Source organism: Polypterus senegalus, chromosome 7 (genome assembly GCF_016835505.1).
Source record: "Polypterus senegalus isolate Bchr_013 chromosome 7, ASM1683550v1, whole genome shotgun sequence".
NCBI lineage: Eukaryota > Metazoa > Chordata > Cladistia > Polypteriformes > Polypteridae > Polypterus > Polypterus senegalus.
The window spans coordinates 62,495,244-62,511,792 of NC_053160.1; the positions used below are offsets into that span (position 1 = coordinate 62,495,244).

Genomic DNA, 16,549 nt, shown 5'->3' on the forward strand with positions numbered 1-16,549 from the left:
AAAAGAGTTCTTTTAATGAAGGATAGACAGTCCTTGAAGTTCTATGTTATGATGAAATGTTGTTTTGTTGAATGTTTAGAATTTAAACAGGGCATATCAAAATACAAAATTCATACTGAGATGGTGGAGCGTTAAAGAAATTAGTAGTAGCTGAAAAGAAAGGTTAACTTAGAAACCAGACACTAGAGCATTACTAAGAATTAGTAGAAACACAGAGATTTACAGTACTGTAGGGCTGCTGTTTTTTTTAAACATGTGCTCAACACCCATCAAACAATTCTTTTTCTGACCTCTTTTATCCATTTTATGAATTTATGTAATCCAGTTTATGATCATGGAAAGCAGAGATGTTCTGACAACCTCAGATATAGTGAAGGAGACAACCCTGCGAGGTAATTATAGTCCATTACAGGACACAGTCACTAATACCAGGTCAATTTAGGGTCACTTAGCAACCTAACATGCACGTCTTTTGGTATGTGAGAGGCAACCTGTGTATGGTGAAAAATGTTTTGTGAATGGAGTAGCACGTTTACATGCGCTTCAATATCCTGATTATTCATAGAAACCTGATTTATAAAATGCCACATAGAGAAATCAGCATATATATTTTTTTAAAACCTGATTAACAGAGATAGATTTCTCAGCAAATAATCTAATTATGTGGTCATGTAAACCCATTACCGGGTTACTGTTAAGGATTTTGTGCATGTCCATTGTACTCTGTCAGTATTTGCTTTGCATACACTTTCAGCAGCCACAGGTAGTAGCATCAACAAAATACTTTTCCAGAAAAAAATGTTTGGATGATTGCGTTATGCTCTCTCTTGGCTGAATGAACCTGTCTCAGTATTTCAGAAATCTCTAAATGTGTGCTGATGAGCTGAATGTCCAGTGCAAAACTCACCAACACAATCTCAAGTGCAATAAGGTAGCACATTAAAAGTAACGTGTAGCCTGATTACTTTTCAAAGTAACAAGTAACCTAATGCTTATCTTATTAAAGTAAAAATTCATGCTTTATTATTCTTCCAGCATTATTATTGTGTTGTTTAAGGCAAGAAGCACACGTACTGGGTCCTTTACAGGGCTCAGTCGCACAGCCAAGCAGAAAAGAATTTGCTACTTGCAATCCACCTATAAAACCCATATGAAACCTATAAAAAAAATTGTCAGTTTGGCTAAACATATTTATAAAACACAAGAAAATTATCACGGGCTCGTGCTTATTTTGCATTCACAGTGGCCAATGATGATAATTAACTCTTGGAACTCTAATTAACTCTAACATTGGAGCGTTTTGCCAAAGCAGAACTCCAGAAGATTACTTTATTCATGTAAATGTGTATTATTAAGAAACCAGGTTTCTGCCTTATTCAGTTTATGAGTGTGCATGTAAAAACACTGAGAGAGAATGTAAAACTTACACATGCCTATAAACAGAGAAAGTCTGGAATTTGAACTTGTTTTTATTTTTGTAAGAATGATGAGGCAGCAGTGCTAAGCACAGTGCCAAAATGCTGTTATATCTGATGTTTCCTTATAATTGGTTATTGTACATTATAAGAGCAACATTTCAGCTCTTTAATTATGCTGACATAGAAATAGTCTCATCAGTAACGTACATTATTATGTAATTTCATAATTTAATTATAAAAAGCCAACTTGCACTTGATTCAAACCTTCCATTCATTAATCCATCCATGTTTTAAAATTAATTAATCCATGTTTGGGGTTGCAGGAAACTGGGTGCAACTCAGGACCAACTCAAAGTCAGTGGCGAAAGTGGGGCATAATAGATTCAGTTAATGCCTATAACTCACTCTGTGACCCTGAGAAAATCATGTAACCAGTCAGTGTTCCAATTATAAAAACTACAATATACAGTTGTAACGTATCCTGATCATGTAAGTCTGTCAGATATATAGAAATAAGAAAGTGCAAGTCATACATAGGGAACATTATCTTACATTGTGAGTCACACATCTAACACATAATTCAGTGTAATCTATAAGAAAAAGGGAATAGCCTAAGAAATAAACAAGTAGACAAGGGGAGAATATGCAAAACCCACAGACAAGCATCCAAGGCAGGACTTGGCCCTGGAGCTGGATGTCTGCATAACTCACTTTGCCAACACCGTCTTGAACAATTACAAATAATTGTAAATATACTGGGCGGCACGGTGGCGCAGTGGGTAGCGTTGCTGCCTCGAAGTTAGGAGACCCGGGTTCGCTTCCCGGGTCCTCCCTGCGTGGAGTTTGCATGTTCTCCCCGTCTCTGTGTGGGTTTCCTCAGGGCGCTCCGGTTTCCTCCCACAGTCCAAACACATGCAGATTAGGTGGATTTGTGATTCTAAATTGGCCCTAGTGTGTGCTTGGTGTTTGTGTGTGTCCTGTGGTGAGTTGGCACCCTGCCCAGGATTGGTTCCTGCCTTGTGCCCTGTGTTGGCTGGGATTGGCTCCAGCAGACCCCCGTGACCCTGTGTTCAGATTCAGCGGGTTGGAAAATGGATGGATGGATGTAAATATACTATAGTAGGTGAACTTGAACAGTATAAAATGAAAGGTGTCCATAAACACATTGCATTAGTGGATTACATACTTTTAGTTTTGTTGTTAAAATCTGCTATACTTATCACAGTTTTAGGAAGTACAAATGAGTTTGTTTTTCAAATTACAGTGTAAGCAATTCCTGATTTTACAAAGACATACTTTTTTTTATCCTGCAAGTTTTAAATTACTTTGCATTCCCATTGTGATAGGAGCTGATTTGCATATCGGTTGTTGGAACCACAACACATCTTTGAGCCTTGGAGTCTGGACTCTCCCTGACTATGTTTAGAATATTTTCTTAGTGCTACATGCCTTCTGAGCAGTGTCCTGTTATGGGAGTGCGATGCTTTCCTTTTCCAGGCTGCTGTCACCCTTGTTTATCAGCATGCAAGATAACTGTCATAGCTAAAGGGAACACATGTTTATTTACAGAAATGACACCCTATTTATCAGTTAAAGTCACAGGGAACGCCAGGGATTACCACTTCATTCTTTTATTATGCCAGTAATTGTTTTACGTTGTGACAATAAGAGCAATAGGGACATTCTTTAGCACACCTAATGAACGGCTGCAATGGTATGTCATAATGAAGCATGTGCGCTGCTTAAAGATCAGATCGAGGAAAGGTAAAAGGGCTGTTTGCTGCTTCACTTTGATCCAAGCTGCTGTGCTGCATTATGTCCTTGAGAAGTCTGCATTCCTTTAAACAGCACTCGAGAAGAGCTTTTGCCCCATGCTAATTGCCTGGCCTTGCACATGGTGTTCTTACTAACTCAATCTGCTCTGGCTTGAAAAACAATAATATTTTTTGGTTATTAAGCTAACAAATCTATGGTCCTGATGCATGTCGGTAGATATGGGTGCATAATGCATTATATCCTGGATAATGCCTGTATTCAGTTTTAAAACCAGTGGAAGTGGACTTTTTGAGCTAAGAAGAAATATTGTGTATTGATTGTACCATATTTTGTTGGCATACTTAAAGGCGAGTTTAACATTCTCATATGTTTTTTCATTGTATCTGATGAATTTTTATTTTACTTGCTCAGCCCAAATAGGGCCAGATCTCATTTTAAAATAATATGATCAAGCAGGGCTACTAGCTTTTATGGTTACAAAAATATAAAGTATATTATAAATACTATACATGTGAAGAGAGCTTTTATTAAATCCTACACCACCATCTTGCTTAATGAACAGTGCAAGCCTCTAATTATTACTATTTAAAAAATATTTATTTAACTGCTGATGATGCTGTGTAATAACAATAAAGCAGGTGACTTCTAAGCTGAAATCACAGAGTTTCCGCATGTGTTGTTTTTATTATACATATTGACTATTGGCACTAGTGATTTGCATGCAGTTTTTTAATATTAATATTGCATTTTCGAAAATCTAATTTTTTAGGAGCCTTTTTTTAATAAAAAAAAATTTGTAATCATTGCGCTTAAGGGTATCATCTTTAATATAAAAAATAGGTTACTTGTGTAATATGAATAATTTTAAGCAACAGTTTGAAATTAATTTGAATTCCTAAGTACTTGAGGGAGGAACAATAAAAAATGTCAGCTAATCAATATGCTTTCTCTAGCCTCTGGGATTTTGTTTTAGTTGCAGTCCATTATTCCTGGTGGGGAATGGTTTGCATCAAAGGTATACAGGCCCAAAATTCTAAAACTATTTAATAGGTAAATCGTAAAATAGCAGTACAATGAAAAAAAGGAAAATTATTTTTATCCCCATTAATGCCATATTTTGCAAATCCTTAAATAAAGAAAGTATTATTATTTTAAGCAGTTATAGAATGCAATTTGTTTTTTAAACTGTACACTTTTTTATTTAAAAAGACCTATGCACTAGTTCTCTCCTTTCTCACTGCATTCAATTCTGCATGTTTTCATTTAATAATAATTGCTAGAGCAAAGCAACTAATTTAAAGTATAAAATATTTTGCCTAAATTCATATGTACTTTCTATTCAGTTACAAATTTATGTATATTGTTTTTGTAAGTCTCCTCTTAGAAAGGCTGATGAAATATAGGAATAATCATAAGGTGTATACTGCATAGTCAATATAGAATAATTTAACAAGATCTTAAAGTTGAAACAATTATATTTCCCAGTTATTATTTAGTGTACTGTTCAATAAAGGGAAGGCCAAAATGCTCTTCAAAATGTAAAGCATAGATGAGTGAAGAAAAAATAGTATCCTCAATTCTATAGCACTAGTCTAGTAAACAAAAAGGGCTGCAAATTACAGGATGACAGACTGGAATGAACTGCAGGACATGATGTAGTGCAATTGCAGATAACAGTGGTAAATGAAAAATGTTCACATTTAATAACTGCTAGACACTTTGTGATATAAGAGTATTAAATGACCAAATCCAGCTGAGCTGTGTACATTATTTATATCCTGAACCTCTCTGTATAAAAGTAAACTTTATAGCACTATCATTCAGCCATTTGATAAATATGTAAATAAACGTGATTTGTCTTAAGAACTTGTCGGCTGTGAACTAACTCAGCCCAATACTTTTTAATAGCAGGGAAAAACATTGTATTAGTAAGCCATTTAAAACCAGGAAAGATAGTTTGTATAGTAGTGAAAAAATCCTGTTCATCTAGGTGTTTCATTTGTGATAGGAAGTATAGTTTTGTATGGATAGTTTGCATAAACTTAGGGGTAGTCTTTGCTTAAGTGCAGAAATAATTGATGATATATCAATCAATGTATCTGTACATTTCTTAACAATTCATCTTTTACTACTATAATGAGGTCCTTTGTTACAATAATTAGAAACACATCTTAATTTATCATTTTCCAGTATTTCAGTAACTTAATGTGTTCAAATGAAATTAGTTTGTAAATCAAGGTTGATACTTGAATCCTACCACTCAGTATGTGATATTGAACAAGTCTCCCAACTGGTCAGTGTTTTAACTGTACGATTTTAGAAACATTTGCACTTGGTTTATAAGACACTTTGAATGAAAGCATCTGCTAAATAAATACATATAAAATATATGGTAGAATTTTACATACTCCTCCATGCAAGAATCTTAAATGACTTTAGTATATCTATGGGAATAAAGCAAGTAATAATATAAAAACATCTCTACATAATGTTAAGAGACTTTGATAGCAACATGCTTATACTGCATATGAATATGAGAGGAATACCAAAGTGACATTAAAAAAGGGCAACTGGTATCATGCATTAGTTATCATATGTAATAAACTACATACATATGTTATATAGAGATTATACGACGGTATTACTTAATTACTGCCAGTCTCACAGTGCTTTAGGCAGCTATTTTTAAGGACTATCACTATCACTCAGAGCTAGGAAAAAATACAAACTCAACACAAACTGTGGTGAACCAAGCATTTGAAACTAGTCTCCTGGAGAGCAATATCTATGGCACCAGGAAGTTACCTCCATATTGTATGTAAATGGTGGTAAAACCACACCAACCTAATGTCAAGCTGTTAATTTTAAGTACTATTTTGAAATGTGATAGTGCTGCCCTTTATAGAAGTAAAGATATTTACTAGATGGAAGGAGAGTGTGCCGTGGATGGATAGACTGCAGTAAATCAGATATATTTGTAAGGCTTAGTAATTATTCTGGAATAGCAGAGTGAATCAACAGAGTGCATCATATTGTTTTAGATGTGGTGTATTTAACTCTCAATTCCCGGTCCTTGGTCTATGCATAAATAATGTTACACCACAAAGTAATAGAGAAGGTTGGACATTTATTTTAAACATAATTTTGAATCAGACAAACTGCTAAGGTTGTAAGCCTACAGCATTTGCTTCAGAGCCTAACTGTGTTTCTGATAATTAGTACATCAGACTCTGTTATCATCAGTTTTCTTCCAAGTTGTAATCATTAGTAACCATGAAGCTAGAATTACACTAAAGAAAAATACTTTAACAGAACATTTTATTTATTTGTAGGCGCCTTTCTAAACACTCAAGGACACTGAACAATAGATAAAATGCACATTATAAACAAAACTAAAAATACAAAAATTAAAATCAGACAGAGCAATTGTAATCAAAGAGAAAAAACAGTCCTAAACAGATGAGTTTAAAGTTTAGATTTGAAAAGTGAGAATGAATCAATATTTCTAAGCTCGGCTGGTAATGAGTTCCAGAGCTGAGAAGCAGAGTAACCGAATGCTCTGCTCCCCATGGTGGTAAGACAGGTGAAGGAGACAGTTAGGTGGATGGAAAAAGAAGATCTAAGGGTGTGAGAGGGAATGGCAACATGGAGGAGATCAGACAGATATGAAGGGGCAACGTTATGGATAGCCTTAACAACAACAACAACAACATTTATTTATATAGCACATTTTCATACAAGGAAAAATGTAACTCAAAGTGCTTAAATGTTAACAGGAGAATTTTGAAGTCAATGCAGAGCTTAACTGGAAGCCAGTGAAACTGCTGCAAGATGAGAGTGATATGGTGAATAGGAGGGGTTCTAGTAATGATGCGGGCGGCTCAATTCTGGACCATTTGAAGCTTATAAAGAGATTTGTGAGAAAGACCAAAGAAAAGGGAACTGCAAAAATCCAGACAAGAAGTGACTAGGCTATGAACAAGAATAGCAGTGGTGTGGGGAGTGAGGGAGGGGCGAATACAATTAATGTTATGTAAGTGGAAATTTGCAGACCAGGAGATCTTATTGATGTGGGACTGAAAAGACAGAGTACTATCAAGGATGACACCCAGACTCTTAACCTGTGGGGAAGGAAAGACAGAGGAATTATCAATAACAAAGGAAAAATGATCAGCTTTGGATAATGTTGATTTTGTACCAATGAAGAGAACCTCAGTTTTGACACTATTTAATTTTAAAAAAATTGAAGAAAACCAGGATTTTTAATTTCATTAAATTTTTTAAGTATGTAAAAATGGCATGAAAACAGGTCATACATTTAAATTTATTTACCTTGTGTGCACCTGGTTACCATCTGTGTAGAGTCTACACATTCCCCCATATCTGCATGGGGTTTTTCCCCAGGTACCATGCTTTTCCTCCTAATCTTCAGACCTACACGTCAAATTAATATGAAATTCTTAGTTTCATGTAAGTGTGGTTTTGTGTATGAGTGGAACCTACTATTGACTGCCTTCACATCAAGAGATGGTTGATCTGAAATTGTGATGTTTCTATTATTCAAGGAATCCCACTAGTTGTTTTAGGACAGTCCGTCACTTCAACCAATTAGTTTTAAATTTAACCCACAGCATCACACAGCAGAGATAGTATGCATGTATGTCCTTTAAATGTGCCTACCTTGGGAATTTAAATATCTTTTTCCACAAACTCAGAGGAATTCATGTGTGTTTTCACAAATAAGGATACCTTTTTTTCTAAAAACACGAGATATTACATGATTTTTCCTCAGCTCCCACTTAGAGATGTCTGAGAATAACTTTAAAGCTGATTGGTTGAAGTTGATTCATTATCTTGAAACAACAACTTTGTTCAAAGAACAACAAAAAACTGACAATATGAGAACAAGCATTTATAGCTCACTCTTGACTTGCACCCCATGCTAACAACAGTATTGATATAGTATATTCAGTGCATACAATGTTGCATTAGTCTTGATTTCTTAAAGGGGGCACTGGTAAATTAATCCATTTAAATGCTGGAGTACAGAGTACACAAGATTTGCTTCCAAGTAGTAAACTATGAAATAAAAACATATCTTAAATAAGGAAGGCACAAGTTACGTTAGATGTGTAATGCAATGTTACATTTCATTTATAAAAGATACCATTTATTTCAGACTTATAATATTATGACCACAAAAATGTCTTTTTTGTCAAAGAAGATGTTAACAGAGGAAAGTTTTAGTTAATACATAATTTTAATAGACTATTGATGAAAATATTTATAATTCAGAAAACATACATTTGTTCTTTGTAAGAAATGTTAGCTGCATACGGTGTAGTGACAATTAATTTTTTGTTTTTTAAGATGACTGATATAGTTCTGATAATTATTCTTCTGCATGTACAGTCGATCCTGCTTATTCAGAGGAGGGAGAAATCTGAGAATATTGGACACCATTTGAAATCACAAAAACCATTCCAGACCAACAGATTACCATAAAATGTGCACAGTGGTGCATTAGTTAGGATTGCTGCTCTTTCCTATAGACATACTTGATAAAATGATATGATTACATTAAGCCTAACTTAACACATAGTCATAGGCACATTTAATTTAATTCTCCATGAAAATTAAACCCAACATTGTACCTATGATTTATACTGTTGCACAGTGGTCATTGTTTAGTATGCACATACTCATTGTGCCTTTATGGGTTTCTCTGAGCACTGTACCTTTGTCTACATCCAAAACCAGTGTACCTTCAGTGAAATGTGCCCTTTGATGGATTGGTGTCCCTCCCAAAGTTATTTCTTGGTTTTCGTCTAACAACAAGATTCAGCTCCCTGTGACAACATTCAGGATTAAATGGTTTAGAAAAACAGGGTAGGGATGATTCCTGTTATCCTGTTACTGGTTCATTTTCTTGTTAGATTTTAAATCTAAGTGTTATTTCCATGTTTATTAGAGTGTTTTCATAAAGGCAAGATACCATCTTTGTAGCCTGTGGTGCACTAACAGAAAAAAATCGTTCTTTTCTTATAAATGTAGTAAACTGTGGACTCATTCACATCATACACAAAGGAGTACCATGCTTTTATCCAGCAGTGACACTTTCTTTACCAAAGTCATCAACTTTCTGGCTGTTTTAGCTACAGGCTTGCTCACCCTAGATCTGGAAACACATTAGGTCCCATACATAATAAAAATTGCAGCGATCTGAATCACAAAGAACATTGCAAAATGCCAAGCAGTACTGAATGCAAGAATGCTCACAAGCGGAGTGTTAATATCATGCTAAGAAAATTGCGAAAGGGCATTGGATGTGGGACCAAAGAACTAACCAGGCCTGGGCTGTTTTTGGCCTATTGCATTCTGTGTTTTTTTTTTTTAGTTTTGAAAACCTATGGAGCAAGTTGTGTACTGCCAGAGAAATAACTGATTACACTACATACAACATTTTGTCACATCAAGACAATACTTATTATAGGACACCAACTCCATTAAGTACCTGCATGTGGTTACTAAGATTACAATGCCAAGCTACACTCAGCGTTACACACTTTCAGTGATGTGGGCACTCATTATAAGACAAATAATTAATACATTTTAAAAAATGCAGAGGTTTGTAGCTCAGAAAATGCAAATTATGCAACATATCTAAGCCACCTTTGTTAAGAATATAGTAGAGAGAAACAAAACTATTGAGAATGCGTAAAGTGAGTGAATTAATTGATTACTGAGTGAAAAAACTAATTCATAACTTTGACTATGACTCATAGAAATTGGCATTGAAGAATATGATAAGACAATTCTGTTTTAGACTCTTATGCCAATATAGAATTGTAATTCATAGAAAGTTTAAATAAGCTTGAAATGATTTTAATCATCTTGATCAAAAACTTTCAATGCTGTTTCCTGTAGTAGAAATCCTGCCGTGTCCTCTGTGTATGCTGCCCTCACAAGTGCTGTGACTTGACTGCATGATTGCAGATGCATTCCATACCAATGGAATTAGGGAAATTATTAATTATTTTGTTGTAGCTAATCCGCAAACACAAAGAAATTACTTTTTATGTGTATTCAAAACATAAATAACACACACACACATACATATGTAAAGGATACAAGCATGCACAACTCTGCACTATTCTGTAAAAGCCTTAGATCAGAACTAATATTCTGTACCTAATTCCAACTTTTAAATGTGAACCATTAACACAGTTTTATTTTTTTTCATGTTTGCACAATTTTTTCTTTTCTTTGAGTTAACATTTTTTTCAGCCATGAGATGAATTTGCTAAAGAAAATTGTTTTGCCTTAGTTGTCTGAAAATATTTTTTGTCGTTCAGTCAGTGAATCAGTCAGGTACATGTAGCTTTACATAAATACACATATGGTATCCATGAATAAATCAAAATAATACTTACATTTGCAAATGTAAAGTTATACAGCTTACTTATTCCTGTATGCCATTCTATCATGGTGTGCACTAACTCACAACAAATCCATTGTGAGCATGTGGGATATAACCTGAACACCAGGAAAAGATCCATGCAGCACATGGAGGAATTTGAATCAAGGACCGCAGAGATTTGAGAAAGCAAGTCTAACAACAATTACATCCTGGTGCCTTACACATCTAATGAATTGATGCTAAATTACATGCAGCATACAAGTCTCTTTGTAATAACACAAATTACTGTAAGTATCATTTTGCTTCCTGTAATAAATAAAGATTCTGATTTTATTTGATATAAATTACTGATTGCATAGGCTTTTGCACACAACATGCACTGTATAAAACTAGATGCCACAAAACTTCCTGATGATGATGAGCAATTTTGAAGGTAAAAAAATGTGCTACATTTAAATATGTGATGCAGCTCATTTTTTCCCCAGAAGTACACATGTGACATCTATAAAAACAAGAAGGAGCTATAATAAAATAACCAACCATCTTCAACTGGTGTATTTTTGTGTGCTTGATCTCCCTAACTTTTTAGTATGTGACATAAACAGAACCAAGTTATATGCTACTATCTGCACAATACATTGTATTCAATAAGCACAGTTCTTCCTTTCACACCTTTTATTCTTTCTTTGCACATTGGCACGTTGGCTTCCTTGTAGTGGATATGTTTGCCAAGCAAAATCAACTTCTTTTGAAACATTTTTCATTCCGATGAAAGTGTCATTTACCTAAGGATAATATTTTAGAATATGGAATACATAGAACAGGAATTTGGACATTAACTCCTTTGTATATAGCATATGTATGTATGTTTTTGTATATATTTCATAATGTTTCTGTTTATGTTAGAATATTTTTTGTTTTTATATTTCATTTTTTTATCACTATTGTATATTTTTATTACTGCAGAGCGTACCAGCCTTATACTGTAAGTGCAATTTCACTTAAGAAGAAAAAACAGAAAAAGTTCAGTTGCCAGTGGTGAAGTTACAGTACATTGAGTCTTCTAATAAGAATTAAAGGCAAAAGATGTAAAGTATAATAAACTAAATCTACGATAGATAACCTAATGCCTGTATAATGGTTCTGTCAAATTTCAGGCATCGGTTTTCTACCAGTTTGATAACAAATTACTTAAATTTAAAATGACGAAACTTAGGGAAAACACTATGAACACTATGAAACTTATAACATGAAGCTTCTTAAGGCCTTTGATTAAAAACTCAGATGGCATTAGAACAAGCAGATACCATGGGCATCAAGACCTTGACTGGGAATCTAAAATGGAAAACCTTCCAGGATGCCTTTAAAGAAAAACACTGAACATCATGTACTACAAGATGGAATGGAATTCAGTTACAGTATGTCTCAACAAAAAGTTTGTCATATCTGAATGCCAGAAAAGACTCTTAGCTTCTAAAATAAAAAAAAGGGAAAAAAAAACAAAAATAAAAAGTTTTCAGTTATGAACTAACAGAATGTATGAAGCTATTCTCTATAATTTCAAGTTTTGGTCTATAGCAGTCCTGTATGAAGTTGGAAAATAGTATAATATTAAGCACATGCCTTCTCTAAAAAATCCAATATACATTTGAGTAGACTCGGCTGTTAAAGTCATTACTTATTTGAAAGTCACCTTCTAAAATTCGTTTGTGCACGTACAGTGTTGTTAGCACTTGGTGACAGACAGTGTATTGCATTTTCTCTTTAAAACATTACTCCAGATCCAAGTCTTATCTGTGATGAGGTGCCTGGGCTGTGCTTGTTATTAGGTTACTGTGACAATTTCGGAACTCTAGGGCCTTTCTCACTAGAATTTGTTTATCTCCTTAAGTGGGAAAATCTAGAGACATTGTTTGGGGCAAGGGTAGGATACAAGGTCACTGAGCCACTTTAATACTTTGAGTTTTGCAGGAAGCTAAGGCAAATAAAAACAGGCAGGATACAATGATCTTATTTTTGAAAGTATTTCATCTAGCTGTGTTTGTCAAGAAAAAAAGATAACAAGAATCCAAAACTTTAATGAACACTTGCTATAATGTCTAATGTCCAGGCCATTAAACATTAATTTGACATTTTCTCTGTGCTTGAAAAGTGAAGCAAAATGACACCTTTTATTGGATAACTCTTGTCCTAGTGTGTATATAAACACAAGGAACTCCGGTTTCTGTATCACGTCTTGCCTGAAGAAGGGGCCTGAGATGCCGTGAAAGCTTGCATATATGTAAGGTGTCATTTTGCTTGACTTTTCACTACATTCACAATGGCTAACACAACGGTACAACACCTTAGTACTCTGTGCTTGAAAGGTATACATCTTCTTTTCTTTACATGTAAAGTACATACTTGGAATCTACAAGTGTGTACCATCATCAAAACAGTATTCATAATTCTAAAGGTACAATTATGTTTACTGATAACACAAAGCTGGCTATACCACCAGTACAAAATATGAGAGATACTAAAAATGATATTGACATTTGGAAGCACAAACTATTATTAAAAGAGCCCTGAGGGAGATATATGTTAACAGATGCTTTTAAACAATCTAAATCTGCTTTTATTAAAAATAAAAATCATAAGATTATGTTATGGTTCAATTCAGAAACAAAGTTTAAGATTTTGGTTTTAAACTTTTTTTATATCAAAAATACAAGGTAGGCAGAAAGAGATCCTTGCGTGATCACCCTTATTTTATCAATAGAGCCACTAAGGAGTCCAAATAAAACACCTAGTATATAACTCTTTATGCAGGAAGAAACATAAAATAACATCTGGCTGCACCCTGGTCAAATAAGACAGGAGCTTTATTTTAAAATGGAGGGCTGTGTGTAATGCTTAATTGCCTTCTTTCAAGATTGTTTTCTCTAGTTTACATGACCTACCCAAAGATGTGTGTAGGTTAATCAAGTTTGAAAAATTTCTGTCTTGCAACTGATTTCTGTGCAGTGGGAGTGATAATGTAATTCTTGTTCTTTATGTTAGTCGTACATGCAATTCATCATAGATAAGCTTCAACCCAGTAAAAGGTACTTCTTGTTGATTAATAAATGGCCATTATAAAATGACATTTTTAAAATCTTTAGTCAAGGTTTGGACCTGATTTGTTTTAACCAAGATCTATATCAGATGCCAGTTCCTACACTTACATTGTCTCTTTTCTTAATTTAAATCACAGTTATTGCATTTCCCCACTATTTACATTTACCGTATGATTAAAATATTTGCTTAACTTTTACAAATAAAAATATATTTGTGTTTGCTCAATATAAAAATTTATCAGTACCCAACAACTTGCCGCTTTTTTTTTTAAAAACCTCGCACTTGATGATGTGCACACAGATGCAAAACCATTAGGTGCACTTTTCATCTTATGTCTTTATTTTCACGTTTTAAATTGAATTAAAATAAATTACTATAATTAAAGCAGCATATTCTAAGCAAGATTTAACTTTTACCATCAATAAGACATGTCAAGGTTTACATGTACTCCTTCATTTAAGAGGGAGCCTTTACCTTCACAAAGCATTACTTGCATCAGCAAGTGACAGATTACACATTAAAGGTAGCATTGTGCATGTGCCAGGAACTTCTTGATTTATTTTGACATTTTGGTTTTGTTCCGGTATGTTACTTATTTTTATTACTATTGTTTATATTTATTCCATTCTATCAATGACAGCATCAAATCATTATTTTGTCTTAGCTTAGTATTTTGGTGCTGACATTTTACGGATAAGAACATAATAATTTGCTAGGACTGTATTGTGTGTGATGTGCTGTAAATAAGACTGAGCAAAATTCAAAGCATCTGAACTTTAACCAAACAAAGAAAAACACAACAGTTAAGAAAATAAAATAAAACTAATAACACTAATTAGGGAATATGTTGCTGGCTTTAAATAGTGTTTTACAGTTTGATTTCAGGTTTGTCTGTGCTATGGTGAATGACAAAAGATTCTGTACAACAACCATGCTAGAAACTTTGAAAATTCTCCTGCTTGCCTAAAAAAGAAAAACTTTGTTAATCTCTACCGCTCTCTACAACATTTGTCCAATAGGACACTCCAGTTGTCCTATTGAACATGTCAGGATGATTATAAATGGAAATCTAATGTAATACTCATACTCAACTTATGCTGTGTAACAAAGCAAGTACAACAAAATTCAAGGAGACCAAATCTCAACTTCTCAAAAATGTATCCCGGTCATTGTGGGAGCTAGAGAAACACTGCATTAGGAATAGTCTGTTAATGAAGAAAACAAGTATAGATTATTTAAATGCTGAAAAAGTAAAAAAAAAAAAGAACATTTTGACTGTTAGGCTTTCATCGGGTGCGTAAAGAAGTAAACAGGAAGGGTAATATGATTAGAAATGGGTGGAAGTAAAAGGGGTGAAGCCATCAGAAAAGATAAAGAGAGACTTAACAGTTTCTTTAGTACCATCTTAATACTAAGCTGAGCTTTACATTGTGTTTCCTTCATTTGGAACTTCTGGTCTCTGGAGAAGTTTGTTGAGAAATAATTGTTGATTACACAGTTTGCCTATCTTGAGACAAATTTCAGATTTGTTGCTGTTAACTATCAAAGTGTATTGTCATACCAAGGTCGGCCAGACAGGTTTATTACACCCCAAGATAGCTTACGGATCCCTGGTGCCAAGTCGTGCTAACTTCTGAGTCTGTTCCTTTTTGCTCACCATCTTCTAGCTATTTGTCCTGCCCTTCTCTAGTTACAAATTAGCTTTCTGTGATCAAGAAATTGAAAGTAATGCACATAGTTAGCTGATTGATACCAAATCAGTGCCTAATGCCAATTTTCAAAGTCCCTGACTGATATAAAGGTGTCTTAGCCAAACAACATTCTAAGAGTCCATTTTTGTTTTTTTATGACCTTTAAGTGAACATTTAGGGTACACCTTATATGTGTTCATTTACTAAAGAGTACTACTGTTACACTTAGTTGCTATTTCCCATTAAGTCATTTGATAGGAGAACCAGTTAGTTCCCTGATCTATAATTATTTATTTGTAAAATTCAGAAATATTCTAGAAATGATAGAGATTGCTTGATCTGCTAATATTTCAAATTATTTATGTGTGTTTCAAATGTCTACAAATGTATAAAAGATAATATAGTAACAGTCCATATTTCCCAGAGATTTTCTTGGCCAATTTTGTTATTATTGAGAATAGAAAATAATACGGTCATTTTTTCTTTTTGTTTTCATTCCCTACAATTGCTTCACTCAGTTATTTCTTTTATCATGCTTGCTACATTAACTAGGAAAAACCACTACCTCAATGTGGTTAGCTTTTTGGCAGTAGCCAATGCTTAGGCTTAAACTCTGTTTTACCATCTCATTCTAGACATTGTCTTAGAGGTAGGCCATCAAGGTGAACTCTTAAAGCAAAGTGATAATATTAGCACACCAGTGTCAGCTAGAACTTTAAATCATTCTTAAAAGTAGAAAATCTGCTCCATTTACCAGATAAGGTATCTTTCCAGTGTACCAATAACACACACAGCCTGCTGCATATGTGTGTTGCGTGTTATGCTGTGGATAAAAACATAATGCTTTCATAGGATTACAATGGTTTCAGAGCAGCCAAAATTTCTCCACTATGTACTGTGTAGACCAAGTGCAGTATACAGATCTTTTTATTCTTGTGTCTATACAGTATATGAGGGGGTACCCAAAAATAACTGGAATTGGAAAAAGAAAATTTTTTTAATAATTTTTACTTACTGAAACTTTAGTCTCCTTCAAAGTTCTCTCCATGTGAATGAATACACTTGTCCCAACTGTTTTCCCACTGGGGGAAGCATTTTTGGAATTGCTGAAGAGGAACGTTTTCCAATGCCTGCAGTGATTTTTC

General features: G+C 34.1%; 1 protein-coding gene across 9 annotated transcripts in view; it reads left to right on the plus strand.

The window, feature by feature from the left end:
- pde4d (phosphodiesterase 4D, cAMP-specific) overlaps positions 1-16,549 on the plus strand; it is a 1,397,741-nt gene that overhangs the window by 1,225,347 nt on the left and 155,845 nt on the right. The window contains exon 1 of one of the 9 annotated variants that reach the window (XM_039758733.1): positions 3,103-3,182. The exons of the other annotated variants lie outside the window; for them this stretch is intronic. Within the exon in view, the coding sequence (XP_039614667.1) occupies positions 3,130-3,182 (53 nt within the window). The 5' untranslated portion in view covers positions 3,103-3,129. Of the gene's footprint in view, positions 1-3,102; positions 3,183-16,549 lie in introns of those variants that run through there. 9 annotated transcript variants of the gene reach the window in all.